Source organism: Macrotis lagotis, chromosome 8, assembly GCF_037893015.1.
Source record: "Macrotis lagotis isolate mMagLag1 chromosome 8, bilby.v1.9.chrom.fasta, whole genome shotgun sequence".
Taxonomy (NCBI): domain Eukaryota; kingdom Metazoa; phylum Chordata; class Mammalia; order Peramelemorphia; family Peramelidae; genus Macrotis; species Macrotis lagotis.
Genome location: NC_133665.1, coordinates 128,391,126 through 128,418,504, shown reverse-complemented (window position 1 = coordinate 128,418,504; position 27,379 = coordinate 128,391,126). Strand labels below are relative to the sequence as shown.

Genomic DNA, 27,379 nt, shown 5'->3' with positions numbered 1-27,379 from the left:
CACCTCAAACAATTGCTAGTTTTGTGACCCTGGACAAGTCACTTCACTGTTTACCTCAGTTTCCTCATCTATAAATGAACTGGAGAAGGAAATGTAAAAACACTCCAGTATCTTTGCCAAGAAAACTCCAAATGGATCATGAAGAGTTAAACATGTCTGAAAAACAATTCAAACACAAGAAATATAGATAAACAGATATATGCATGTATATGTTCCCTTCTCTTCACATGTTCTAACTTGTCTCCCTGTCTCAGGTCTCTCTTTCTCCATTCCAATACATCATGTTTTTGCTACCAAAGATCATTTTTCTAAAGCATAGGTCTGACCCATGTCCACCCTGCTGCCACCAAGAAGCTCAGTAACCTCCAGTGGTTCCCTATTAGTCCAGAATTAAATTTAAACTTTTGACATTCAAAGAATTTCTGCCCCATTCCCTTTCCATGTTTCTCACTCTTTATTGACTCTCTATACATGTAATCATCCTGCTACACTTATCTTTTTGTTCCTCTGTGAATAAACCCCTCCACTTTCTATGTCTGGGCCTTTGCATTGATTGTCTTCCACAACCAAAATACAGTATTGGTTTCTATGACTTCCTTCAAAACAGCTCAAATTCCACCTTCAAAGGAGACCATTCTGAGTCATATCAGCTGCTAATACCTTCCCCTTTCAGGTTATCTTTCCTCTACTCTCTGTATATCTTGTCTATACTACTGACTTAATCCCAGTCATTCTCAAAGTGTGGATCCCTCTTTTAGGGATCTATGAGGTCAAAACTTTTTGTATTAATACTAAGACATAATTATCCTTTTTCATTCATTTTTTTCATGAATGAATAGTGTTTTCTGGTTTTACTTGATGTTATAAATGAATGAAAGAAAAACCTGCTAGAGAGAAAATTGTAGATTTTATTCACGAATCTTGCAGGATATGGGTACCTCATCTAGCATGAGGCATGAGGTGGCATTCGAATATCAGGTAATTTATAGTCTTCAGAAACTCTTTCCCCTCCCTCTTGGATTTTCATAGGCTCTCAGAGTTTGAATTATGATCTAAGAGGCCACCCATTCCATGACATGTCCTTAATATGATCCCCCCAACATCAAATATGCTGATGAACCCCAATTATCACAGGGGGGGTGTGTGGGATAATATTCAATTGCCTAATTGAACAAACTCAGTTGCATTAGGTCAAGATCTCTAGGTTCCTCTAGACCAGTTGAGAACTAGATTCTTCTAATCTTGGGTTTGCCATCTCTGGAATGGGATTAGGAAAACTTTCCCAGTTTTATGATTGGTTGGGGCCATTCCCCCTTTGTAATGGATTCCCTAGGGGCCCCCCCTCCACACCCTGTGAAGATCAATACCCTACATTCCTCACACTTGATCTGTGAATTAAAGATTTAGCTGCAAACTGGAAGCCTGCAAGTTGTGTGTGGAATTGTACTTTTGCCTTAAAATGGACAAACCTGCAGGCACTTTTAGTTTTGTTTGTATTTATCCACTATTGGCACCATCTAATCACTGAAGATCTTTGATGTGAATGCTTGGCAACAAAGACAAGTGGTACTAACACATTGAAAGTATTGAATAATTTTTTGGACTTTCATAGTTTAACTTGGAACAAGTATGTTGATGTTTGCATTGATGGTGCAAAAACAATTTGAAATTTACTTGTGGAAAGATATCATATAAAGCCACTTCTCATTCAATTTTTTTTTTGTTTTGAAAAAAGACTATTTTTCATAAAAATATGCTATTCATGTTAACATGTAAATTTTATTTTATTGATGGTTTTAAATGAATTAAGAAATAGTTTTAATTTCTAATATGGAAAGTCATGATGTATAACCCACATTTTTAAAAAAAGATCTTTGGGATCCCCAATAATTTTAAAGAGTGTAGGGCGGCTAGGTGGTGCAGTGGAAAAAGCACCGGCCCTGGAGTCAGGAGTACCTGGGTTCAAATGTGGCCTCAGATACTCCTTGGGCAAGCCACTTAACCCCTTTTGCCTTGCAAAAACCTAAAAATAAAAAGAGTGTAAAGGCATCCTGAAACAGAAAAGTTTGAGAACTTTAGTTTATGAATTTTTCCCTTACTAGAATGTGAGCTTGAGAGGAAGGATTACTTTCATTTTTCTTTGTATCTCTAGCACTTAGCATAGTACTAGCACATGACAAGAGTTTAATAAATGCTGGTGGACTCACTATGCATATAGAGCAGAACATATATTTGTCCACAGCATACTGCATGTATCTATGCATACCCCTGTGTATGTATATTTGCATAAAGATATATAATAGACATATACATAGATAAATAAAAATTTTACTTAGTGCTCTAGGAAAGATGCTAGGTAGTCAGTAACTAAACTATATGGCATCAAAGTCATAACTAGGGTGAGGCAAGTAGGGCTTTTAAACTGGGAGAACATTGTAAATGCTTGAATTCCATTAGCAAATAGAATCAACTGAGTTTAGCATCCTGTCTCCCCTGGTGGCAGTTCTTCACAGTGGCACCCTTAAAATAGCTCATGATCCTTGTCTTATTGAGTCTTGTGTCCTGACTCTTAAGGTTTTTCCCACTTTCTCCACTAACTGAATTTTTATTAAATGTTTTAAATTATGGTGTTTAGGTAGCCCAGAGCATTGGACCTGAAGTCAGGAATAACTAACTTTAAGTCCGGTCTCAGACAGTCACCAGTGATGTGACCCTGGGTAAGTTACTTAACCTCTATTTGTTTTAATTCATTGAAGAAGAAAATGGCAGACTATTCCCTTATCTTTGCCAAGGAAACTCCATGGACAGTGTGGTCCATAGGATCATGAAAAGGTGGACACAACTGAATGACTGAACAATAAAATTTATACTACTTTCCTTAGGTTTCATTTCTTTCCTGCTGGCCATGGAAACTAGAGACGGTTTTTATAGCTCTAAGAGACAATTTATACAATGTTACAGGAGAGAGGCCATATTTAGTGTTCAGGTCCCAATGTCAAGAGACTTGGGTTTGAAACTCTGCTTTGATACCTGGTTCCTGTGTGACCTTAGGCAGATCAAGACATCCTCTGGGCAACTGAGAACGAGCAGTTGCATTAGCTGTTCCTTCTAGTCCTATGTCTGATTTCTAATTTGAGGAGGTAATGATCTTTTAGATATGGAAATAGCATAGATAAACCCTATTAAAAGTGAATCTTTTGGTTTGTTTTTGTCCCTTAAATAACAGGGAGCTATAATACAAAGACTGTTTGATTAAACAAAAAAAGTGACTTTATCATAGGTTCTTAAATCCAGAGCTAGAAAACACCTTGGAGGCCACCTAAAACATCCTCACCCCACCCCCCCTTCTGCAGACCCAAAGGTCAACAGTTTTTCCAAGGTCACACACATAAATTATTGTCAATGGTGAGATATGAAACAGGGATCCTTTGATTCCAGTCCTAGTTCTCTTGTTACTGTATTATATATATCACCACTAGTGAAAGTGGGGGACTGCCTATCAATATATTAATTAGCCTTACAAGATAATTTGCAAGGATTAAAAAATTAATCATTCATAAGATACTTCAATTCTAGATGAAAGATATAAATGCCTTAATTATATGTATTAATTTAATCTTATGGCATTGATTGGGGCTGGTATGGATGTCTGTTTGTCTGCTCCCATATTATGACAAATGGATAGATGGACAGCCTATAGAGCTTCTCTATTAATGGGATATCCATCAATTGAGGTATTAAAGACTAGAACCTCTGGTATGAGGGCTTGCTGAACCCTTTTCAGGATGGCTCATCCACATTTGGTGGCCTGGGGCTGCCAAGAAGCTGGAGCCTATTCAGCAGGAATTGTTTCTATAGACATGCTAAATCAGATTGAGGGTAACTGACAAGCCTCAAACCCATCAGTGAGTTGGGGGGCTCTCCCCCAAGTACATGAAGACTTTTCCCTGGTAAAATTGGCAATTGAGAACAATTTGTTCCAATGGCAATGAAGGTGGCTAAAGGAGGGGCTATGAAGCATTTAGAGATTAGTCAGACATCAGAGATGCTAAGATCATCCACTGCATCCTAGACTACCACCAGGCATCCTAATCTTTGTCGTGCCACTGGATTTTGATGTCTCTGAAAGAAAGAGTAAGGCCAATAATTTCATGCAATTCTGTCTTACTCAAATCCAATCCACAAGCAAGTCAAGACATTACCAATGATGTTACTGGTCTTCTTTGAAAACAAGGACAAATGAGGGCGGCTAGGTGGTGCAGTGGATAAAGCACCAGCCCTGGAGTCAGGAGTACCTGGGTTCCAATCCGATGTCAGACACTTAATATTTACCTAGCTGTGTGGTCTTGGGCAAGCCACTTAACCCCATTTGCCTTGCAAAAACCTAAAAAAAAACCCAAAAAAACAAGGACAAACTACATAATATCTTCATATATTCATATGGATAAAGATATATATATATATATATATATATATATATATATACACACACACATGCATATATATAGATACACAGTGAATATGCACAAATATATGCTGAGTGAGTTAAATAAATGTATATTCAAACATGCATGAATATATATCATGTATATATATATATAGACACATATACTACCTATATCTTGCACAGACTGTATAAATGAATAGTGAATGAGTCTAATGTTGAATCAGAAGAGAAAGAGTTAGATTGTCTTCAAGAAGCTATAAAACTCCTTTGATGACCCCAAATTTTTCCCAAAGACAAGGGTCTATATTTGTTACTTTTTTATTATGAACTGAAACATCAATAAACATGCACATTTTAACATAGACAATTTTGAACACCTGACTTTAAATCTGACCTCAGATTTGAACTTACTAAGCAAATCACTTAATCTCTCTGAACCTTAATTTCCTCTCTTAGAAAAGGAAATTATTAATAATATCTACCTAGGTCTGTGCACCCAAAGAGGCCAAATTCAGACAAAAAAGATACAGAGGTACAAAAATATTTGTTGTTGGGGCGGCTAGGTGGCACAGTGTATATAGAACACCAGCCCTGGAGTCAGGAGTACCTGAGTTCAAATCCAGCCTCAGACAATAATTACCTAGCTGTGTGGCCTTGGGCAAGCCACTTAACCCCATTGCCTTGAAACCCCTCCCCACAAAGAACCTAAAAAAAATGACAAATACCACAGAGTTGGAGAAATCTAGGAAGATTTATAGAGACTGACATAAACTGTAGTTGAGAGGATTAACATTCACACATATAAAGCTTATTTCAAACCTTAAAACAATATATATATATATATATAATGCTATCTTAGATACAGTTTGTTAAATTTAACACACTAGTAAGAAAACTGCCTTGCTTGCCTTCTCCCATTTGTATATTTCTTAAAAATTTAATTTTTAATTGATTTAATTGATAGTCTTCTTTCTTTTCTTCAATGTTGCATCATTACCAATTTTCTTTCTACTAACCTTACAAAAAAAAACTAATCCCTCCTTTAAAGCCAAGTCAAAAAAAAAAATCAGTTCATTGGCTAGGTCTGTAAATGTATGTCTCTTTCTCCACCTCTTGTGCATCATCTTTCTACAAAGAGGTGGAAAGCATGCTTCATTATTCTGAAATCATGACTGGACATTGTCTTGATCAGAACTCCCAAAGTCTTTCAAAATGGTTTTCCTTTAATTATTCTGTTCATTGCACAAATCACTCTCCAATTGATGCTCATTTTAGTTTGCATCAGTCTCTGTAAATCTCTCCAGTTTCTCCAAGTCTGTGGTATTTGTCATTTTTTTTAGTGAGATAATATTCCATTACATTCATTTACCACAATTTGTTCAGCCATCACAGTTAGTGGACAACAAATATTTTTGTACCTCTTTATCTTTTCTCACTTCTCTGACCTCTTTGGGAGCACAGACCTAGCAATGGTCTCTGCATCAAAGCATATAATTGAATGATTTTTGGTCCATCTGTAAAAACCTCAATATTCTACTAATGCTTTTGGTTTCAATTCATGGAACACTGCACACTCCATGTTCTTAGTAATGAGCATCACATAGAAGATGATGGAGAAGTTCATGATGAATGTGAGAAAGCTACAATTTATCACAAATAAGGAAACTCAAAAAAGAAATGAAGTAAAGGATATCAACATGCAGGCAGGCTGGGAAGAAATAGTTCAAGTTCTCCATTGCCACTTTCTGTTGTTTTTAAAAAGCAAGAAAGCCCTCCATGGGTTAGGTCACTCTGTGGTGAGCTTAAATGGAATATCTACATCAATGAAATCATAGCTCTACTGGACTATTTGAACTTTGAAGGAAGGCCAAGTATTCATTAAATGCACCACATACTGTGGCTAAACACTTTGCAAATATGATCTCATTTAATACTCATAACAATTATTATTAGCAATTATTAACCCCATTTTTACAGATAAGTAAACTGAGGCACAGGTTAAGTGACTTTCCCAGGGTTACAGAGCTAATGTTTGAGTCAAATTTGAATTCAGGACTTCCTGATACCAGATGCAGTACTCTATCTACTCTGTCACTTAGCTGTCTCTAAATTGAAGGTTGTTCCTTCATTTTGGGTCTTTTGCTCTCTTTTTATACTTATACACACAGAGGGTTTATAATAATTATAAAAATGTATAATATAATTATAGTTATATGTTATATAATTATATATACATATAAAATATAGTTATATAATTATATGTCATATAATTATAAAGCCTATATATAAGAGTGTGTATTTGTATTAGGGCAGCCAGGTGGCACAGTGGATTGAGTGCTGGGTTTAGTTAGAGTCAGGAAGACTCATCTTCCTGAATTCAAATCTAGCCTCAGATACTTTCAAGCTGTGTGACCCTGAGCAATTCATTTAATTCCATTTGTTTAAGTTTCTTTACCTGTAAAATGGAATGAAATAAGGAAATAAGCCTCAGTATCTTTGTCCAAATGGGATCATGGAGAGCTGGTGCTTTATAGTAAATCTGCAAAGAGATTAGTAAACTCAACAAGCACTCTAAAGTGAAGTGTATCGATGATTTGATACAATATAAGGCTCAAAATAAGCAACATAAATTTCAATGTAAACTTCCTCCCCTGATCATAAGAGTGTCTTTTGATGTAATGATAATTATTAGATTTCATTTTGCTTTATTGTGCATTCTAGGGCAACTGCTGAATATTTTGGCCCCAGAATCTCCGTGTTAGAAGGGAATACAGAGGTTATGATTATTGGGGAAAATGGTTATTCAGCTTTTGTTTGAAGACATTAAATTAGGGGAAGTCAGTTACCCCATGAGTTAACCCATTCCCCTTTTAGACATCTCTAATTATTATTACATTTTTCCTTATAGTGAGACTAATTCTGCCCCTACACCAGGAAGTGATTGCTGGGGAAAAAGAGGATCAGAGATGTAGAGTTGAAAAGAAATTCAAAGGTCATATAATGCAGTTTCCTCATTTAGCAGATGAGGGGATGGAGGTCCATAAAGGTAAAATAACTTGCAGAAGATCAAACAGATAATAAATGGCAAAACTGGAATTCAAGTTGACTCCAAATTCACTGGTCTTTCTACTGTATCACACTGTCTCTATAAACTGTCTCTACATAACTCTAAAAGTTTGGATAATGTAGTATGGTTGATAAATAGTTATAGAACCACATTCAGTGGTTAAAATGACTGGAAAGAACATTTTATTTAGAATCAAAAGATTTAGGGCAGCTAGGTGGTGCAGTGGATAGAGCACCGGCCCTGGAGTCAGGAGGACCTGAGTTCAAATCCAGTCTCAGACACTTAATAATGACCTAGCTGTGTGGCCTTGGGCAAGCCACTTAACCCCATTTGCCTTGCCAAAATAAAAAAAAAAGAATCAAAAGACTTGAATTCAAATCCCAGTACTTATATGACTTTGGTGAGGTCATTTGGTTCTTTGAACCTTACTTTCCTCACCTATAAAATGAAAGAGCCAGTTGAGAATTCTAGAACCCACTTCAGGTTATAAATTCTATGATCCTATAAAGGGATTAGAGAGTGAAAAAAGGTTGAAAGGAGACCTATATGATGTATCATCTATGTTTGTAACTTTGAGTAGACCACAACATCCCTTCAATACTTCAACTCTATCTCAGAGTTTGAACTTAGGAAAATCACTTTGGAAGTTCAATGGAAGATATATCAAAATGGGGAGAGATGAGGCTGAGAGATCAATTAGGAGGGTATTACAATGGTTCAAGTTAGATGTGATGAGGGTTTGGATTATGGAGGTAGTTGCAAGAGTTTGAAGAAAGGTAGATGTTAGTCTTGTTGTGAAGAAAGAAATTACAAGATTTGGTCACTAACTGGATATATGGTACCAGTGAGAATGATGAGTAATAGATAACAGTGAGGTTTGCCAATATAATTGATTAGGAAAGTGGTTGCATTCACAGTAGAAGTTTGGACAAGGTATAGGGTACTTTTTAAAATTAGGGGCAGAAGGAGATTATGAGTTCTATTTTGGATGTGATGAGTTGGAGTTACCAAAGAAATATTCAGTTCAAAATGTCCAAAGGGTAGTTGGCATTATGGGACTGGAGCTTAGGAGAGAGACTATGGCTGGATACTTAGGTCTAGGAGTCAGCTGCATTTTTTGTTGTTCAATTATGTATGACTCTAGCTGACCTTATTTGGGGTTTTCTTGGCTAAGATACTCGAATGGTTTGTAATCATCTGCATGGAGATGATAATTAAATCCATGGGGTCTCCAAGTGAGAAAGAATAGAGGTAGAAGAAGATATTTAAGGAGAAAGCTTGAGGGACACCTACTATAAGGTATGTGATATGGAGGATGAACCAGCAAATAAGACTGAAAAGGAACAATCAGATAAGGATGAAGAGAATCAAGGAAATCAATGTCATAAAAACTCAGAGAGGACAGAATATCCAGGAACAAAGTATAGTCAATAGCCTATAAAATCTTAATGTGCCATAGAAATGTTAAATGCAAAATGGAGTAGAGGAAAGAACATTGGGCTTAAAGTCAAAAGAAATCTAGGTTTAAATTCTGCCATGGAAAATCACTTTCCCTCCACAAGCCTCAGTTTCCTCACCTGTAAAATAGGTACACTAATTCCTGTGGTATCTACCAATACAGAGTTATGAGGCTCAAATGGCAACATTTAGATAAACCACTTTGAAAAACTTTAAAGTGCTAAGTAAACCAGTTTTTGTTATTTGACATACATCATGAAGTTGGTATATTGCAAAATGCTTCTTTTAGAAAACCTGAGAATATAAAAATAAGAAGGCTATGGAAAAAGCCAAGAATGGTTAATTGAAATTACAGTAATTATGTGACTAACAAAAGAAACTCAGATAATTTATGCAAATTTCAGTGTGTTGGCAAGTGACTTATGGCAGCAATGGGTGACTAAATTTGCCTATGAGGAACCTTTGGGATTGCTTAGAAAGTTGAGTGGGAGGGATGGGACAGGTGGAGAATGCAGCAGTCTGCCAAATTGGACAGTGTGCAAGCCAGAGAATTCTTTCTTGAATTCTCTCCCTCTGCCTTTGGATATCCAAAGACTTCCTCCATCTTAAAAACAAAGCAAAACAAAACAAAACAAAATAAAACAAGCCTTGCTTAATGTTTTTGCTTTCTTCAGTTGCTGTATGTATTATTTCTTATCATTCTTTCACTGAAGAGCTCCACTTTCACTATTTGATCCCTCCTTAAACCTCTAGTTCTTAAAGCAGAATTACTGAATGAATGGAGAGACTTTTTGCCAAACCCACTGCTCTATTTTCAGATTTCCTTCTTGGTGACTTCCCTGACACTATGTGGTGTATGAGGTACAGTGGAAATAACAATGAATTTGGATTTAAAAAGTCTGGATTGGAAGGTTAGGTCTGTTACTATTTCTATGACCTTGAACAAATAGTTTACTGTCTCTGGACCTCAGTTTTTTTCATCTGTATTACATAATTCCTGAGAGATCTTCTAGCTCTAAATACTATTACAGTTTCCTTCTTTTTCAAATCCTTTCCTTCTTTAGTTTCTATTCCACTAAAACATCCTGGTTTTCTATCTAATTCATTAATCACTCCTCTATGGGCTTCTCTTTTCTATCCTATCTCCTAACATCTCTTCTAGCTGATTGCTTCAGCAGTCATACTCTCTAATCTACATTCTCTCCCCATCTATTAGTTCATTCCCAGAAGCCTACAAATATTCCCCAAGTATCTCCCATTCTTGAAAAAAAAATAGCTTTCATTTGACTCGACCATTCCTTTGAGCAATCTTCCCAGGTAGCCATCATTCTTTTTTAAAAAATCCTTCATTTGACCTTCCCTTCCCTTCCTTTCCCTTCAAGATACCTTCTTTTATCTCTCCCCTTTCACAACCAAATTCCTCACTGGGAGGAAATGGGACAGAAATGCCTTAATTGATTGTCTCCATTTTGTCTCCTCCAATTCACTTCTCAACTCCTCTTAGGAAGATAGCACTGTTTCCTCTATTTAATAAAAATGTGTTTTAAAATATAGATTATAAATAAAAAGGTTTTATATACAAATATAAATATTATATATAATATATATTATATATAAATATAACTTGTTCTAGTCAATTAAAATGTTATAAAATATAGATTATAAATAAAAAGGTTTTATATACCAATATAAATATTATATATAATATATATTATATATAAATATAACTTGTTCTAGTCAATTAAAATGTTATAAAATATAGATTATAAATAAAAAGGTTTTATATACAAATATTATATATAATATATTATATAAATATAATTTGTTCTAGTCAATTAAAATGTTATAAAATATAGGTTATAAATAAAAAGGTTACAAATCCATCAAGAGGCAGATTTCAAGTGATCCAGATATTTATTGAAGTGGTTAAAGAAAAATCTAAAGGTACTTAAAGTATATTAATTTTTATACAAACTTGAACTTCAAAATTCATGTCAAATAAATAGAGAAATATAGAGAGGGGAGGGGGAATGGAACAGGTGGAGAATGCAGCAGTCTGCCAAATTGGACTGTGCAAGTCAGTAAATTCTTCCCTGAATTCTCTCCCCCTGCCTTTGGACATGCAGGTTTCCTCCATCTTAAAAACAAAACAAAATACGCCTTGTAAAATGTTTCTACTTTCTTCAGATACTGTATGTATTATTTCTTATCATTCTTTCACTGATGAACTCCACACTTTCACTATTCGATCCTACCTTAAAGCCCTGATTCTTAAAACAGAAATATAGAATGTACAGACTGACTTTTTTTTTTACCAGTTCCACTGATCTTGGGGAAATGGATTTTAAAACCATTGGGATTGCAGATTTAATGGAATGCATGCTAATGGTTTGATATATTTTCCTGACTTCTATAAAACTAAATGGAGAAGAATGCATGTTTTCCCTTTTGCAAAAAAGATTCCTAGAAGGCAATGTAAGTAAGGAGCTCTTTCTTGGTTAATTGGCCTAGTTCAGAAAGCAATTGAGCATCAGCCTTCAGGAGAAATACTTTACTGTTTATTTGACTCAAGAACAACAAACCACTTTATAGAAGAAAAATCATGGAAATTTGTCTCCAAAGCTATTTTAAAATCCTATTGTATCTGTCCTAGGGTTCAGAGTATCACATATGTTTCCAATACAGCCCTGGCAGGGAAAATCATGATTAGATTGGGTAAAGAGAAATTACTGGGGAAATTCAGTTAGTAAAGTATCAAATTTGGTAGTTCTTTTACATTTTGCACTCATTTCTAATTTTTGTCTAAAATATTTTTGGAAGTCAGTAATTAGTCTTTAGTCAAATATTCTTGATCCTCAGTATACATTTTCTTTTTGTTGTAAATATAACTGAGTAGAATTGTTAGCTAGCTACACCTGGGAGAAGTCCTGTTGATCTATCCTTGCAGCTAAGAAACACCATTGACTTGGTGGTCTGTTGATGCTGTTTAGTTGTGTCTGACTCTTCCCGACCCCATTTTGTGAGTTTCTTGGCAAAGATACTGGAATGGTTTGTCATTTCCTTCTCCAGATGAAGAAACTAAGGCAAACACTATTAATGACTTAGCTAGGGTCACACAGGGTCAGAAGCTAGATTTGAACTCAGGAAAATGAGTCTTCTTGACTCCTAGCTGCTTACTTGATGATACTCTGTATTGCACACTTAGTATGAGGAGGAAACAAATCTTATGCAGCCATTGGCTACTTGAGTTCAGATCTGCCTATGAGGAATCATTATTCAGACTCAGGAAGGCAAGAATGGAAATAAAATGAAATTTATTAAAAGAAGTTATAACACATAAGAAGGGATAAGGGAAGAGAGAGAGAGAGAGAGAGACAGACAGACAGACAGACAGACAGACAGAGAGAGAGAGAGAGAGAGAGAGAGAGAGAGAGAAAAGAACAGCCAAGCAGTGTTGGCTGAGCCAGCAGGTGAGAGAAGACTAAAGACCTGAGTGGGAGTCCAACCCAGGTTTTTATGTCTTGTCTCTCATCCAGAAGGCAAAAGGTGAACTTCTTTTCTCTTGCTGGAGTAGGAATTAGGTGGAAAGTAAAGCCTAAGAAGATCAGGATACAAATTTTACATTAAACAATGAATCAATGGTACATCAAGAATGGGGATCTCCACCCAGTTTGACAAGATTCTACATTCATAGTTCTCTATATCTTTTCCATGGTAGTCAATTTACATCTCAAGAGTAGGTGGGGGGTGGGGGTGGTGCCTAGGTGGAGTAGTGGATAGAGCACCTGGCCCTGGAGTCAGGAGGACTTGAATTCAAATCAGACACTTAATAATTACCTAGTTGTGTGGCCTTGGGCAAGCCACTTTACCCCACTGCCTTGCAAAAAAAAAAAACCCCTTAAAAAAAGAGTAGGTGGTAGTCATTTACATCTCCATCTAATTTCTTTTAGTTACATTCACAATTCTCTTCATCTTTTCCCTGCATCACTTACAACCTAAATCTATAAATTGGCACAACTATAAAATTAACTGCAAACACTATATTCTCCTGGTTACCTGGATCTGAATAATTGCACCACTTTGCTAATTAGTTTTAGGATCATAGATTATAGAATTTGGAATGGAAAGAGAACAAAGAGATAATTCCTTCTTGTCTATAGTCTATTCCCTCCAATCTCTTCTGCATCCTGATACCCAGATAGTCTTTCTAAAACTTCATTTTCTTCAGACTACTCTTCTGAATTCTCCAATTCCTCTGAGCAGTTAAGTGGTGCAGAGAATAGAATAACAGCTTGGAATCAGGTTGACTTCCCAAGTTCAAATCTGACCTCAGACATTTGCTAGCCATGCCATCCTGAGCAAATCATGTACCCCTGTTTGCCTCCGTTTCCTCATCTGGAGAAGGAAATGGTCAACCCACTCAAGTATCTTTACCTAGAAAACCCTAAATGGGAGGTTACAGAGTGGGAGAAGACTCAAACTCAGTATCTAGCATAAAATTCAAACTCTTTAGGCTGGCAGTCAAGACCCTCTACCCTACCTGTTGAACTTTTCTTCTGGTACCCTTCGCATACCTTCTGCTCCCAATGGATACAGTTTGACCCTGCCTTTGCTTCATAGATTGTGTTCATGCTATTTCCATAGCCATATTTGCCAATCCCAAACCAGTCTACTTTTAGATCTCAGTTAAAGCCTCTTTTCTTCTAGGAGACCTGACACTTCTAGTCCTAAAGATCGTAGTCAGCTCTTCTCTGCCCTCTGTCTGCCCTTGTCATTTGGCCCTTAGGGTCCTTCAGTTGTTATCTTTTCATGTTTTCTTATTTCCTCCAACTAAACTGCCAGCAGTTGGTGATGAGGACTAGGGCAATAGTTCTCTCTTGTCTGCCTTGGACCTTTTCTAAGATGCTCAATGAGTACAGTCTGGGGATGAAAAGCTGAATTTTTGTGGATCCAAATCCCAAAGTCTGACTTGGCAAGTAATAGAACTATTGCCTTAGGAATCACTGGATCACATATCTAGAAATGGAAGAGGCCTCAGAGATGACCCAGTCCGGCTGCTCATATCTGTGGATAACTAAGGCCCCGGGGTTTTAGTGACTTTCTCGGTTACAAAGTAAGGATCTGAACCTTTGTCTTCTGACTGTAAGCCCCAGTAATCTTGTGGCTGCCCTATACTAACAGTGGCATACGTGGTGAGTTGTTTCCAAAAAGCTTAGCCCCAAAAGTATTAGGATGCCACTATCTGAATAGGAGAAAAGGGATATTTGCATCCTAAGGGACAGCTCCCATCTGAATTTCACCTGTGCATTTCCACGTTCCTAATCTCCGTTTTTTCCTGCTGCATTCACCCGGACACCGAAGGGGACTGGGGACCTGTGTTCTGCTTACAGTAGGAGCTGAACCGGGGGAGAGACTGGGCAGCGTGCCCGCCCCGGTGCACCCGAGGTGGGGGATGACATGGAATGCTTCCAATTCCTTCTGCCTCCTCGGTTCAGCTTCCTGGCCCCGGGAGGGTGTGGGTGGAGGGGCTTCTCCTGCTCTCCAGAGGCCCACTGCTCCTTGCACAGGAGGCGGCTGCTTTCCCTAACCACTGGCTCACCTCCCCAGCCCTTCTGCAATCCCTGGACCCAGCTTCTCCGTGCTTCATCACCTGGAGCCTCCTTCACCTCCACCTTCACCCCGGCCACCTTGAGCGCCTGCCCCCGGCCGGGGTCGCAAGGTGCCCCCGGGGATCCCCGGTCCCGCGCGCCTGGGGCCCGGCTGCACCCCGCTCCGCCCCCACCTCCGTGCGCGCCCACTGCGTGTGAGTGTGTGTGGAGGTGGGTGTGCGTGAGTGTGAGTGCGGGGAGGCAGCGCGCACAGACACAGACACAGACACGCAGACACACGCAGGCACACACGCAGGCGCGCTCGCGGGCGGGGGAGCCAGCCCGGGCCAGCCCAGCCGAGCCGGGCGGAGCGGAGCCGGTGCCTCCAGGACTCGGGCCGGTCCCCGGGCTCCCGCGCCTCGCCGGGGCTGGGCTGGGGCTCGGGCTCCGGAGGGCGGCTCCCAGCCTTGCTCCCACCCACCGGCCCTCCCCTCCGGGGCCGGGATGAGGGGGCTCGCTCCGCTGACAGCTCGCCTGCCTCGCTGAAGCCGGGGGAGGACGGACGGACGCCAGGGCGAGCCCCGCTTCTGCAGAAGGAAGCATGAAGCCGGCTCGCTGGAGGATCCTCCTGTCGCTGCTGCTGGGGCTCCTGCTGGAGGTAGGCACGGGGGGCCCGGGGCTGCCCCATCGCCGTGGCACACAATACCCCCAGAACTGAGCCGCGGCACGGCAAGTTCGGGGACCGGCCGCTCGCCCGGGACACCCCCACCCCGAGCACAGCGGGGCGTTGCCGGGCAAACCGGGGCTCCCCCGCTCTCAGCCGGTGCCCGGGCGAGCTCCGAACCCGCGCGGAGCCACCCGGGGAAGGACTTTCCCCGACTCCCCTCTCTTCCCCTGGGGCCAGCCAGCCACTCCCCGGCCGGCAGTCCTGCCTTATTCGGCTTTCCCCCTCCTGTGCGGAGAAATCAGGAGCTTTGGAAAGAGAAATGTGGCAGGAGCTAGCCTGGGAGTGAGCCGGGAAGGTGGCTGGAAAGGCCTTCTCTCACCTAGAGAATGCAGGGGAGAAACTATCCCCCCCCCAGGCTCCCCACGGCGCCTCAGGTTCCTAGGAAGTCCTTTTCCTATTGAAACGGACGCCTGGCGCCTGCCGGGGTGCCTCACCTTGCTCTCTTGTTGAGCAGGTGTGTGTCCATTTAGAGAATGTCACGGATTCTGCTAACATCAAAGTAAGGGGGGGGGGCCCCCAACCCACCAACCCGTCCTGCGTGCGTACAGAAAGGCAAACTGCCAGTCTGCGAACGTGGCCAGAAACCGGCCCAGAAATAGAAAAAGGCTTGTTGCTCTATGGAAATCGACTCACTTAAGTAGGGAACATATTGAGCCGCTTTCCTTTTCTTGGAATGGATTGAGGTTGTAAGCTTCCTAGCTAAATCTGATAAGGCCTGTTCACAGATTGAGGTTAGGGCTGGCTCGCAAGTTGGATCCTTGCTTGGACCCCTGCCCATTGGTGGTTGATGGAGTGTGTTCTTTAAAGTGGGCAGGAGCCAGAACTCGGTGGGGATGGAGTGGCTGAATTGGGACTGCTGAATTAACTTTGTTCTCAGCTTCGCTCCTTTCGGAGGAAGCACTATCGAAACTCCAGCGGAATGGGAAATGAAGGGCACCCTCGCTTCTTGTGCTCCGGCCTGGAGAGGACTTCAGGGAGATTGTGAAAACTTTCCCTGTTTTTGAGAGGATCTGAGTTTATTCTGCAAAGGACTAACTTTCCCCTCCTTTCCCCCCTTTTAAAATAATACTATTTTTGCATTTTAAAAGCAATTCTTCATTCTCATGAAAAGACTAGTTCATCTGGTTTAAACCAGCCGGTGTGCCATCAAAGTTTCTCCCACAGAGCTCTGACAACATACTTCTACTTCTTTCTTATCAAATATTTCCCTGTTTTGTTTTGGTCTTGGTAAAAAAAAATGCCCTCTTGCTTTATTTTTTTAAAAATCAGTTTGTGTGTATGTGTTTGTGTGTGTGTATTTAAACACATGTGTTGACTGGTTGTTTCAGATTTGGAAACCTAGAAAGTGTATAGCTTTAATGAATGCCCAGGTGACTTTAATAGAGAAGAAAAGGGAGAAGCAATTGTTTAAATAAAACTTCATTGGATATAGGCATTGATGAATCCGAGCACACATCACATTTTTGTTTGTTTTTTTTATATACACGTCACATTTTTGGCCTGGGATGAATTAATCTGGCATTATTTCTGCTTTGAGACCACCCATTCACTCCTTCCAAGTGAATAATCAGTTATGCTACCACCGCAGTCTTTATGTTATCAGTGAAACAGTACTTTTCCAAAGTATTTTTATTGGAGGGAAATAGACCAGAACCATCTCTGAAAAGAAAAGATGGAACTAGCTCTAGGGCAAAGCAGTACAATGATAATGCCATCCAAATGAGAAGGGCTGGCAAACAAAGCCCAACATCTGGTTCTTTGGGAACTTCTGGAAGATTGACTAAATTTTTGGCCCTATCCTGGATAATGGTAGATTGTTGTGTTGACAGCTTGTAAATGATGATAATACAAACTCCTCATTTTGGCATTTATAACCCTTCACAATCTGGCTCCCATTTACCTTTCCTGACTTATTTTGCATCATTCCCTTTCTTGTACTCCATGTTCCAGTCAAGCTGCCCAACTAATTGTTGCCTTCCATCTCCTGCCTTTAAGGCTCTGCTCAGATGCTATGTCCTAATGGAAACCTTTCTAGATTTCCCCTTAGATATCATTGCTTTTCTTTTTCTCCTTAGGTGATCTCATAGATACATATATCTGCTTACATTATGTACCCCTTAGTGGATACAAGGGCCTGGAGGGCAGAGACTTTAGACCAGTGTTCCATCATAGTTTTTGTCCTAGCATCTCTAGCACCTGGCAGAATATTTTGCATACAGTTGGTGTTTAATTGGAACCAAGTTTTAATAGCTGACAGGGATCATAGAGGCTATATGGTCCATCACCCTCATTTTTTAAGAGGAAACTGAAGCAAACAGCTTGAGTGATTTGTCCAGGGTCACACAGCAAGTAATTGTTCAAGTCCAGATTTAAACTCAAGTCTTCCTGACTCCAGGCTCAGTACTCTATCCAGTGATAGAAAAACTATCAGAAATATATAGAGAGAGTTTTGGACTAATTCTTGTTGGGTTTTATTTATGGTCTTATACTTGAGGTATATGTACATATATGCATGGATTACATATATTTTCACACATTTACACAGATGTGCAAATACATATACCCAAACATATAATATGTGATATATATAAAGCGCATAATTTATATGCATGTATACTTATATATACATATACGTATATATGTTTGGGTGTATGTATGAGAATGCATTTTATATGTGTAAGAAAGATTATGTTCTCTTTTCATGAACCCCAAGTGTATTGGGGTCTCTAACCGAAGTTGAATATTGGGAATTAGACCCAGGGTGCTAGATTTAGAGGGACTTGCTAATAGTACTCTCTCTTAACTATAGCATGATTAAAATAGAAATGAAGGAATGAGTGAATCAAAACATTTATTACTGCTTACTATGCCATGATATTAGAGATAAAGCTAGCCAAATGACTGCTTCATTCTCCCATTAACTATTCCCTTCCCCAAGGAGTTTTTCCCTAACTTGATCCCATCTCATTTCCCCTCCCCATGACCTCCCTAACATCAGACTTGTGGGATCCCAGAATCCCTACACTCAATTGAATTTGAGCGTGTTTTTTGTGGGGTTTAACTTTCCTCTGCTACAAAAGTGGCTAGTTATAGTTCTGCAGAATATTCACCAGCAAGGCACAAGGATGCCTAAGATTTAAAAACAAATCTGAAAGCCTGCACAGATACAAAATAGGTACACCCGGAACTAGGCTTGGAGTGGTACTTCTTCCTACTCATGAAGAATGGAAGCCATCAACTTCTGGGAACCTCATTCCATTGCTTTGTCCTTTGGGCTAGAGCCGGTCAGTGACAAATAATATTACAACTTGAAGACTGAGTATTATCAAAGTGACCTTTTTCCTTCCAGTGAACTCATAAGCTGCTTAGGAGTTTGGTAAAGAGACCAAGAAGGACTAAATGTCAGCTTCCTTTGTTCCTGTCCCTTTCCCTCCCTTGCCCTCTGGGCCTTGGCTACAACTCCTACAATAAATGGGGAGCCAACTGCCTCTTATATTTAAACTGACAGTGAGATCAGGGATCTCGAAGCTTCAATAAAAATGACATCCTGGGTAGGGTGCATTTGCCTCTCAGATAACTAGGGGGATTCAGTCTAGATTGAATATACCTAACTAATGTGGGTTTTTATCAGTGAGTAGAGATTTGGGGGAGCTATTATTAAGTCCTTAATGTATGTTCGATAATATGCTGGCTTAAGGAGAGATATCCCCATGAAGCTTATAATCATCCAGTAGGGGAACAAAGACATAGACATACACACATAATAACAAATATAATATAGGGGCTAAGAGAGAGCTGAGAAGAAAAAGAACATTGCTGCTTGGAGGGAACAGGACAGGCTTTGTGGATAAGATAAGGTCTTGTCTGCAGGTGGGCACTGGATAGATTGAATGCCTATGAAGGCCTATATTCAAATGTGACCTCAGACAGTAGCTGTATGATCCTGGACAAGTCACTCAATCTTTGTTTGCCATCGTTTTCTCATTTGTAAAATAGAGATAAAAATAGTAAAGTGGTATTCCCCCCCCCCCCCCCCCCCCCAGGATTGTTGTGAGGATCAAATAAGATAGTAATTGTTAAAAAAAATAATACTTGGCAGAGTTCCTGGCTATCTACACATATACATACAACATACACCACACACACATACACATACGTACATAGACATGCACACACACAAATATACATCTGCACATTTATATATATATATATCCATATGTGCATTGTGTTCTTATAGACATACATACATGTGTGCACATATACTTATTAAATACATGCACATATATGCATATTCATGCATATACACTTATACAAACACAAATATATATAGTATATACATACATATATATGTATATATACCTTTCCTTTCCCTTTTACTTTCCTGAGCAAAATCTTGAAGAAAGTGTGGAATTTCAAAGTTGAAGATATTCCAGGTTTAGGAAATTTCTTTTAAATAAAACAAACAAGCCACAGAAATGTGATTGATATCCTTTCAGCTATCACTTTCACCCATTCCCTTATCCCTCCATTTCTTGTTAGAAAGATTTTTTTTTAGCAAAACCGATTCTATAGAATAATTCTGTTTAGTTTTATCTCCAAAATTCCACACCCATAGTTTCTCACCTTCCTGATAGAATGGAGGTACACTTTTGTGTCATCTGTTATTTGGGATAAGATTGCTCATTATAGTTCCTGAAGAGATTATCTCCTTTTTAATGTTTGTTTTTTCATTGACATTGTTGTAGTCACTACAGAGCTCTTTCTGGCCTGGGTTTGGGAGTTTCTAAAACTATTTCTCTTGCAAATGTCATTTTGATAACACTTGAAAACAAATTGTTTGTTAATAGCTTTTTTCTTTTAAAAAAAGTATTTTTGTGAAGGCTTCTCTCATATATAGCTGTTTGCATTGTTGTTTCAAAGGTTAAACTGGGAGTTCCTTTTTTGTTTTTTAATTTTCTTTGTATCCCTAGCTCTTAGCAACAGTGCACATTTATTAAACAGGTGCTTAAGCAATGTCTGCTATTGACTTATTGACAGAAAATAGAAATCTCTGGGAGAGGCTGTTTTGTACATCTTGGGGATTAATAAAACCAGCACCTTATTGAGTTAGGAGATCTGAGTTCTAGTTCTGACACTGCCACTCATTATTTACATACACTTGGGTAGTTGACTTCCCTTCTGTGAATTCCAGTTTCCTGAGTTGTAAAGTTAAGGGATTGGCTAGATAATTTTTGAAAGCCTTTTCAGCTCTGTGATTCTGTTACTTATATCCACAAATCTCTTTAGATTAAGAATAGTCTATTAAATATCAGATTGGAATATGAACACTGGAAATCTAACAAGGGAGGAGGGGAAAAGTAGAATCTGAGAATTAATATACATTTCTCCAAAGCTTGGAGTATTTTAGGACAGAGATACTCAAAATGAGAAGAAAAGAAACTTCAAGTTTTTTTTTCTCTTCTCTTCCCCTACCTCCTCCACCCCACCTCCATGTTCCTACCTCCTCCCAGCTCTTTTGCCAAATGTTTTATAGGGCAATGAAATCCTATTTATGTGGCAGATCCTATCCAGTGGCACACTCTTCTGATGTAATCTCATCTAACCCCTCTTACTCTCATGTGCCCATTTTAGAATCTGACGGACTTGTAGCTTGGACAGGGAAGAAACTTTTTTTTTTTAAACACAAATCTTGGTAGAAACCCATACTTTATTTTTTTTAGGTTATTTTTTTTTTTGCAAGGCAAACCGGGGTTAAGTGGCTTGCCCAAGGCCACACAGCTAGGTAATTATTAAGTGTCTGAGACCAGATTTGAACCCAGGTACTCCTGACTCCATGGCTGGTGCTTTATCTACTGTGCCACCTAGCTACCCCAGGGAAGAAACTTTTTAACAGAGTTGTTCTCCTTTGAGAACTTTTATGGAAGTCTACTGGGGGGGGGGGGGAAATTCCTGCAAAATAGGAATGAGCTGTGATCCTTACAGAAGCATGAGATCAGCTCTAAAGTAGTTGAAAAAGTTAGGAGGGAGAATATAAGGGTCAGATCAGGAGCTAGTTAACAGAGCTCTGGCTTGCCCATAGCTTCTATATAGCTCATCTCAAAAGTGGGGGTGGAGTGTCAAAGGGATAGAGGGTCTGCGATAGTGCCAATATTTCCCAGATTGAGAGCCAGTTCAGAGGCCTGAGTTCAAATCTTGTTTCAAACACATAACTGACTATGTGATCATGGGCAAATCTCACATTCTTTCAGAGCCTCAATTTCTTCATCTCTAAAATGTCCATAATAATACTTGATATCCCACTAATGCATTATGGGAAACGTGTATACATGAATTGTTATGGTTTGCTCTTAGAATTTTGGATTTTAAAAATGGAAGTCACAGTACCAGTCATAAAATCCAATGAATATTCTCCTTTTACACAAGGATTCCAGGGATGTGCAGGGAGTTAGTGCTGGAGTCAGAGGGAGAACTCAAGTCTCCTGGCTCCCAGACTAGCATTCTTTCCATGCTCAACATATTGCCAAAGTAGGGAAACCCTGAGTGATTTCTCAGGAGCATGGTCCAGCTGCTTTTCTAATTTTATTTTTCTTTGGCCCTTAATAAGCTTGAATTAGGAGAGGGGTGCTGAAAGTGTGGTCCTTTGGACCTACAGACTGGTCTTTCATGCTAGAAGTAATATGTTGCCAGTGCTTTTGTTCCTGGCTTGAGTCATTTCATCATTTACATGATATAGCCCTCATAGATATCTCTCATTAGGAGTTGTACTTTTCTCTTTTCCTTTAGAAGTTGTATTTGTTTTGTATTTTTTAAAATATGAGAATCAAGTGAAAGCAGATGGAGAGAAGGGCCGCAGCCATGTTTCTCAGACTTGTTCTGTGTGTTTATTTTGTGATATCCTTGGTGGAAAAAGTCCTTGGAGAAGGATTTCCTCCACCAGTACAAATCAGCACCTTTTTCACAACTTAGAGTCTAAGAGAATTTCCTGGGTTCTTCTGAGACTTTCAGTGACTTGCCCAGGATCATACAACCTTTGAGAAGCCTTCAGACTTTCATCTCAAACTCCTTACCAGGACTCAACCATTGGCCCTTCTCTAACCTACTTCCTGGTATTACCCTTACAGAAAAAAGGAGAAAACCAGACATCTCTGTCAATCATCTTCTTTCTTATTAATTTATTGATCACTCGATAGCATCCATTCATTGATTTAAAAAGACTTATTGTAGACTCCATTTAAGGCAAAGTAGTATGGAAAAACATAAATAGCTATAATAATAATAATAAAAACTGATATTTAAGTGGTACTTAAGATTCTGATTTTCATATTTATCTTGTTTATCTTCACATCAAGTTTGTTGCATATAATTGTGCTCATTTTATGTATTAGAGAAACTGAGGCTCAGGGAAGTTAACAATAACTTGTAAGTGTACATACTACTATGCCAATGTCACAAAAGAAGCTCAATGTATGTGTGTTTAGAGGGAAATAATCACTTCTGAATGAGGTAATCAGAATGTTTGAATTTGGCATTTAAATTTGACTTTGAAGGATCATATATTGATAGAGATTGGAGCTGGGGCAGGGCAAAGGATGTTCCAAGTAGAGGAAGTAATGTGAGCAGAGTAGATGAAGACGTAAGGGGAAATTGGGGATGCCAAGTAGGAAAGTTTGGCTGGGGCATAGAGTATGTGAAGAAGAATAGTAGAACATAAAGTAGCCAGACACATTGGGGTCTAACTGTGAAGGTCCTTAAATACAGGCTAAGGAATTTGGACTTGAATCTGTGGACCAATAGAAGTCATTGAAGGTTCTTGAGCAGGGGAGTGATATGATCAAAGCTGTTCTTTAGAGAATAGCAAATAGTCACTTAATATAATGACTGGAATGGTTTCTTGATGTCCCCACTAAATCTATTTACTCAAGACCAGATTCTGGGACCAATGCCAAGGAGAAATAAAAGAATAAATGGTTTGAAGCTAAGGTTACTCAGCATCTTTAGTCTTGCCTAACTTTGTATGTTTTTTGTTGTAACTGGACCTTTCTTTTGCAATTAAAATCTTTGATTTGGACCCAGCTCTCACAACTTAGGGCCCATCTGCCATGTTGGTTTCCTTATCAATACTTTCCTTGCTCTCAAACAGGGGTTCTTTCTTACTTTCAAATCTGGAGACTAGGGGCAGCTAGGTGGCGCAGTGGATAAAGCACCGGCCCTGGAGTCAGGAGTACCCAGGTTCAAATCTGGTCTCAGACACTCAGACACCTAGCTGTGTGGCCTTGGGCAAGTCATTTAACCCCATTTGCCTTGCCAAAAAAAAAAACCTAAAAAAAAATCTAGAGACTAGCATCCTGCCTATTAATCCTAGCTTCCTTAGTTCATGGAGATGTTAGCATCCCAGTTAGTCACTGGCAATGCCACCCTCCCCCCCAACTCTGATAAATGACTACTTGCCTCTTTTTTTTTGTTTTTTTTTTGTTTTTTGTTTTAGGTTTTTGCAAGGCAAACAGGGTTAAGTGGCTTGCCCAAGGCCACACAGCTAAGTCATTATTAAGTGTCTGAGACCGGATTTGAACCTGGGTACTCCTGACTCCAGGGCCGGTGCTTTATCTACTAGGCCACTTAGCCACCGCAATACTTGCCTCTTGCTACCAGACTCTGTGAACTTTGTGTCTCTCTTTATTTGCTAGGTTATTCAGCAGATTACCAGATCTCTCAGATATCTACTGCTTCTTTATTTGAACTCTTATCTGCTGTCTACCTTATACCTTTATACTTCTACATTTACAAAATCATATGCTTCATACATGCCTGCTAGGATGCCCACTAGTTGCCCGCTGCTGACCTTCCTTGATGTGAGTCAGTTACTATGTCAGCCAAGTATTCCCAGGTCATTTGATCTTTAGTCCTAACCCATCTTTGGACTGGTATAAACTAGTGCTACCAGAACCTTTGAAAAAATTAATGAGCTTTTAAAAATTAAATTTGTGTATTTTTCAGTTAACAAAAGTCAACTTTCGAATCTACTTCTCCCACTGAAGGGAAAAAAAAGGGAAAACAAAATTCCTGTAACAAATCAGAGTCAATTAACTCCTAATTTAGTCTCTTTGTCTTATATTTTCTCATTGGTAAAGGGAAAGCATTAGACTAAATGCTTTTTAGGCTTAAAAATCCCATAATTCTAAGATTAATCTGAATGGGAAATTTAGGATGAGAGAGAAAGTAGACATGATGAAATGCTTTTTGAGGCCCTTATAATAAGAAAAGGAAGTGATGGGTAAAGCTTGAACTAATTAGATAGAGGTAATTGGAATATTAAGAAAAGATGTATTGGAGAGTTACTTCATAGGTCTAATCTACAGTACAGGGCACTTAGAGAGAGAGAGGGAGAGAGAGAGAGAGAGAGAGAGAGAGAGAGAGAGAGAGAGAGAGAGAGAGAGAGAGGAGGAGAAGAAGAAGAAGAAGAAGAAGAAGAAGAAGAAGAAGAAGAAGAAGAAGAAGAAGAAGAAGAAGAAGAAGAAAGAAGAAAAAGTTAAGGTTGACTTTGACATCTACTTTTCTCCTAGATAGTCAGTTTTGTCAGAGAAACAAAGGAGAAGTTTTTTGGGGATGAAAGATGTGAAACTTGGTTTTAGATAGGTTGAATTTGTAATGTGGGCAAGATATACAGGAAAAAAATGTCTAACAGGAAGACACCTGGAACTGCAAACTGTTCTAATTGGAGACTAAGAATTGGAAGTCACTTGCGCTATAATTAATAGTTTATACTGTAGGAGCAGTATGGTTTATGAGGAAGAAGGTAGAGGCTAGAAGAAGTGTCTTGATTAAAGAAATATATACTTTAAAGAGCTAAAATTGGAGGTAAAGATAGTCAATGAAAGGGATAAAGAGGAATAGTGGAAGTTGAATCCAATTTCCAAGGGGTAGTAAGGCATGGAGACAATCATTGGAATGGGGTACTGTTTTGAGAAGTTTGACTTGGGTTGAGGGAGGCTTTTTCATTTTGTTTTCTAATACATATTAGTCAGGAAGACTACTTTTGAGAGCTCAAATCTGGCCTCAGCTCCTTAGTAGTTGTGTGACCTTGGGCAAGTCTCATTAATCTGTTTATCTCAGTATCTTTATCCTTTAAGTGAGCTGGAGAAGGAAATGGCAAATCACTTCAGTATCTTTGCCAAAGAAGCCCCCAAAGGGGTCGTGAATAGTTGGACACAACTGAAAAAACTGAACAGCAACAACTAAATTCTTGGCACTATGCTGTTATCAGGAATACAGAGATAGCAATGAAACAAGTCCTATAGGCATAAAGGAAGCAGTTAGTGAAGACAGAGAATGATGATATAAGGAAAAAGAATTAACTGTTATTGCTTGTTGGGGGTGGGGAGAGGATGGTGCAGCAAAGAGTATCAGTGGAAGGGTTAGTCTTAGAAAGGAGGGGCCACATTTTTCCTCTCAGTTACTGGAGGGAAGGAGAAGATAAATGATTGTGCAGATTCACTATTAGGTGTGCCATCCCTCCTTTGTTTGCAGAGGTGAAGCTATGGGCATGGAATATATCATCTCTCAATAGACTTGGTTTATGACTTGCTTTTTTCCCCCTCTCTTTTAATTCTTTGTTACAAGAGATGACTCACAGGATAGGGCTGAGGGGCAGGATATATTTGGAAATGAAGATGATGTAAAAACAAAAGATGTCAATAAAATTTTAAAAAATTATGTGAAGAGGGAAGTCGAAAGAGTTGACAATTATGTCATTTGTGAGGGTGAGGATGCTCTTGGATTTGGAAGATTGAAGAAAATGAAGAAAGCCTACTGTGATAGGAGGAGTATAAGAGAGATTAATAGGGCATTAATAAAATGAGGCCAATATAGAGATGAATTAAAAGAATTGCAGAATGATAAGTTGGAGAAGGAAAGCATTGAATAGCAGGGCCAATCCTCATGGATCTATGACTTTCTCTAATTTAAAGGATCTATGACTTTCTCTAATTCAAAAGTTGATTTGACCCAATGTTGAGTTAAGGGAAAGGTCAAAGAACAAAAGACTTTAAGATTCAAGTGAAGGTGTTACTGAAATGGCCAATTGTGGCTATGTTCAGTGGTAACTGAAAGGAGATGGATTGACTGTGAGGATAGCAAAGGGTCCAGGGGCTGAGGATGAATTTCAGGTCATTGGTGTAGTGGATTTAATGTAGGAGTCAGATCTGGTTTTAAATCCTAGGTAGCTACAGGGGGTAGAGACACTTAGTATTCTTTGCTATTCCAGATCAGATCCTGGACCTCTGTCTGTCTCAGTTTCCTGCTTTGTAAAATCTATCTTCCAGAATTGTTATGATAATAAAATGAGATAATGGATCACCTTGAAAACCTTAAAGCTAACTATCCTGACTGTCACTTCCCAATTCCCTTGGTTAAGTCACAATCCCTCTGATCCTCATTTTCCTCATCCCTAAAAATGATGAGGTTGATAGAGACCTCTAAGTTCTCCTTCCTATGATTCTCTGGTTGAATAGGCAGAGGGAGTTGGAGATTTGCAGGTTAAAATTGTTAGACTGAGGCACGTAAAGTCTCTTTGATTAGACCTTGGTTTTTTAGACAAAACAAACCAGAATATTCCTTAAGAACAGATGCAGAAACTAGCCCGTTTTTATTTTACAAACTGATTGTTAAGAAGGACTTTCACAATCTATTAACATCATTATCAAATTACCGCTCCAGGATTTTTAAGTCTGCAGTTCCTAAACCTTGGTGATATGGGCAATCTATTATTGGAAGCCAGTAAATGCAGAAATTTACAATGGCTGGTCAGGGGATATAAGGAGAATTTATTTGAACTGCCTATTAAATGCTTTGAATTCTTGGAGCAAAGGCATTATAACAATACCCGGTGTTTGTTATTAATAGCTTGTCACCCCATGGGGGAGTGGGGCACACTTTATACTCTTCTATATTTCTGATCAAGATAGATCACAGCTCCATAGCAAGCCTATGGAGCAGTAACTCTGCTGTAATGGAGGTTCCCAGTGAAACTTGGAAAATGCCTTGATGGATACTAATTACTTGAAATAGAGTCAAATTTAATATATCACTAAGTTCAG

The 27,379-nt window shown here is 39.1% G+C and overlaps 1 protein-coding gene across 1 annotated transcript in view; it reads left to right on the top strand.

The window, feature by feature from the left end:
- Positions 1-15,068: 15,068 nt before the first annotated feature.
- The window catches only part of VOPP1 (VOPP1 WW domain binding protein), a 200,747-nt gene continuing 188,436 nt past the window's right edge, over positions 15,069-27,379 (top strand). Inside the window, exon 1 of the mRNA XM_074198319.1 lies at positions 15,069-15,218. Coding sequence (XP_074054420.1) covers positions 15,162-15,218 — 57 coding nt within the window. The 5' untranslated portion in view covers positions 15,069-15,161. The remainder of the gene's footprint in view (positions 15,219-27,379) is intronic.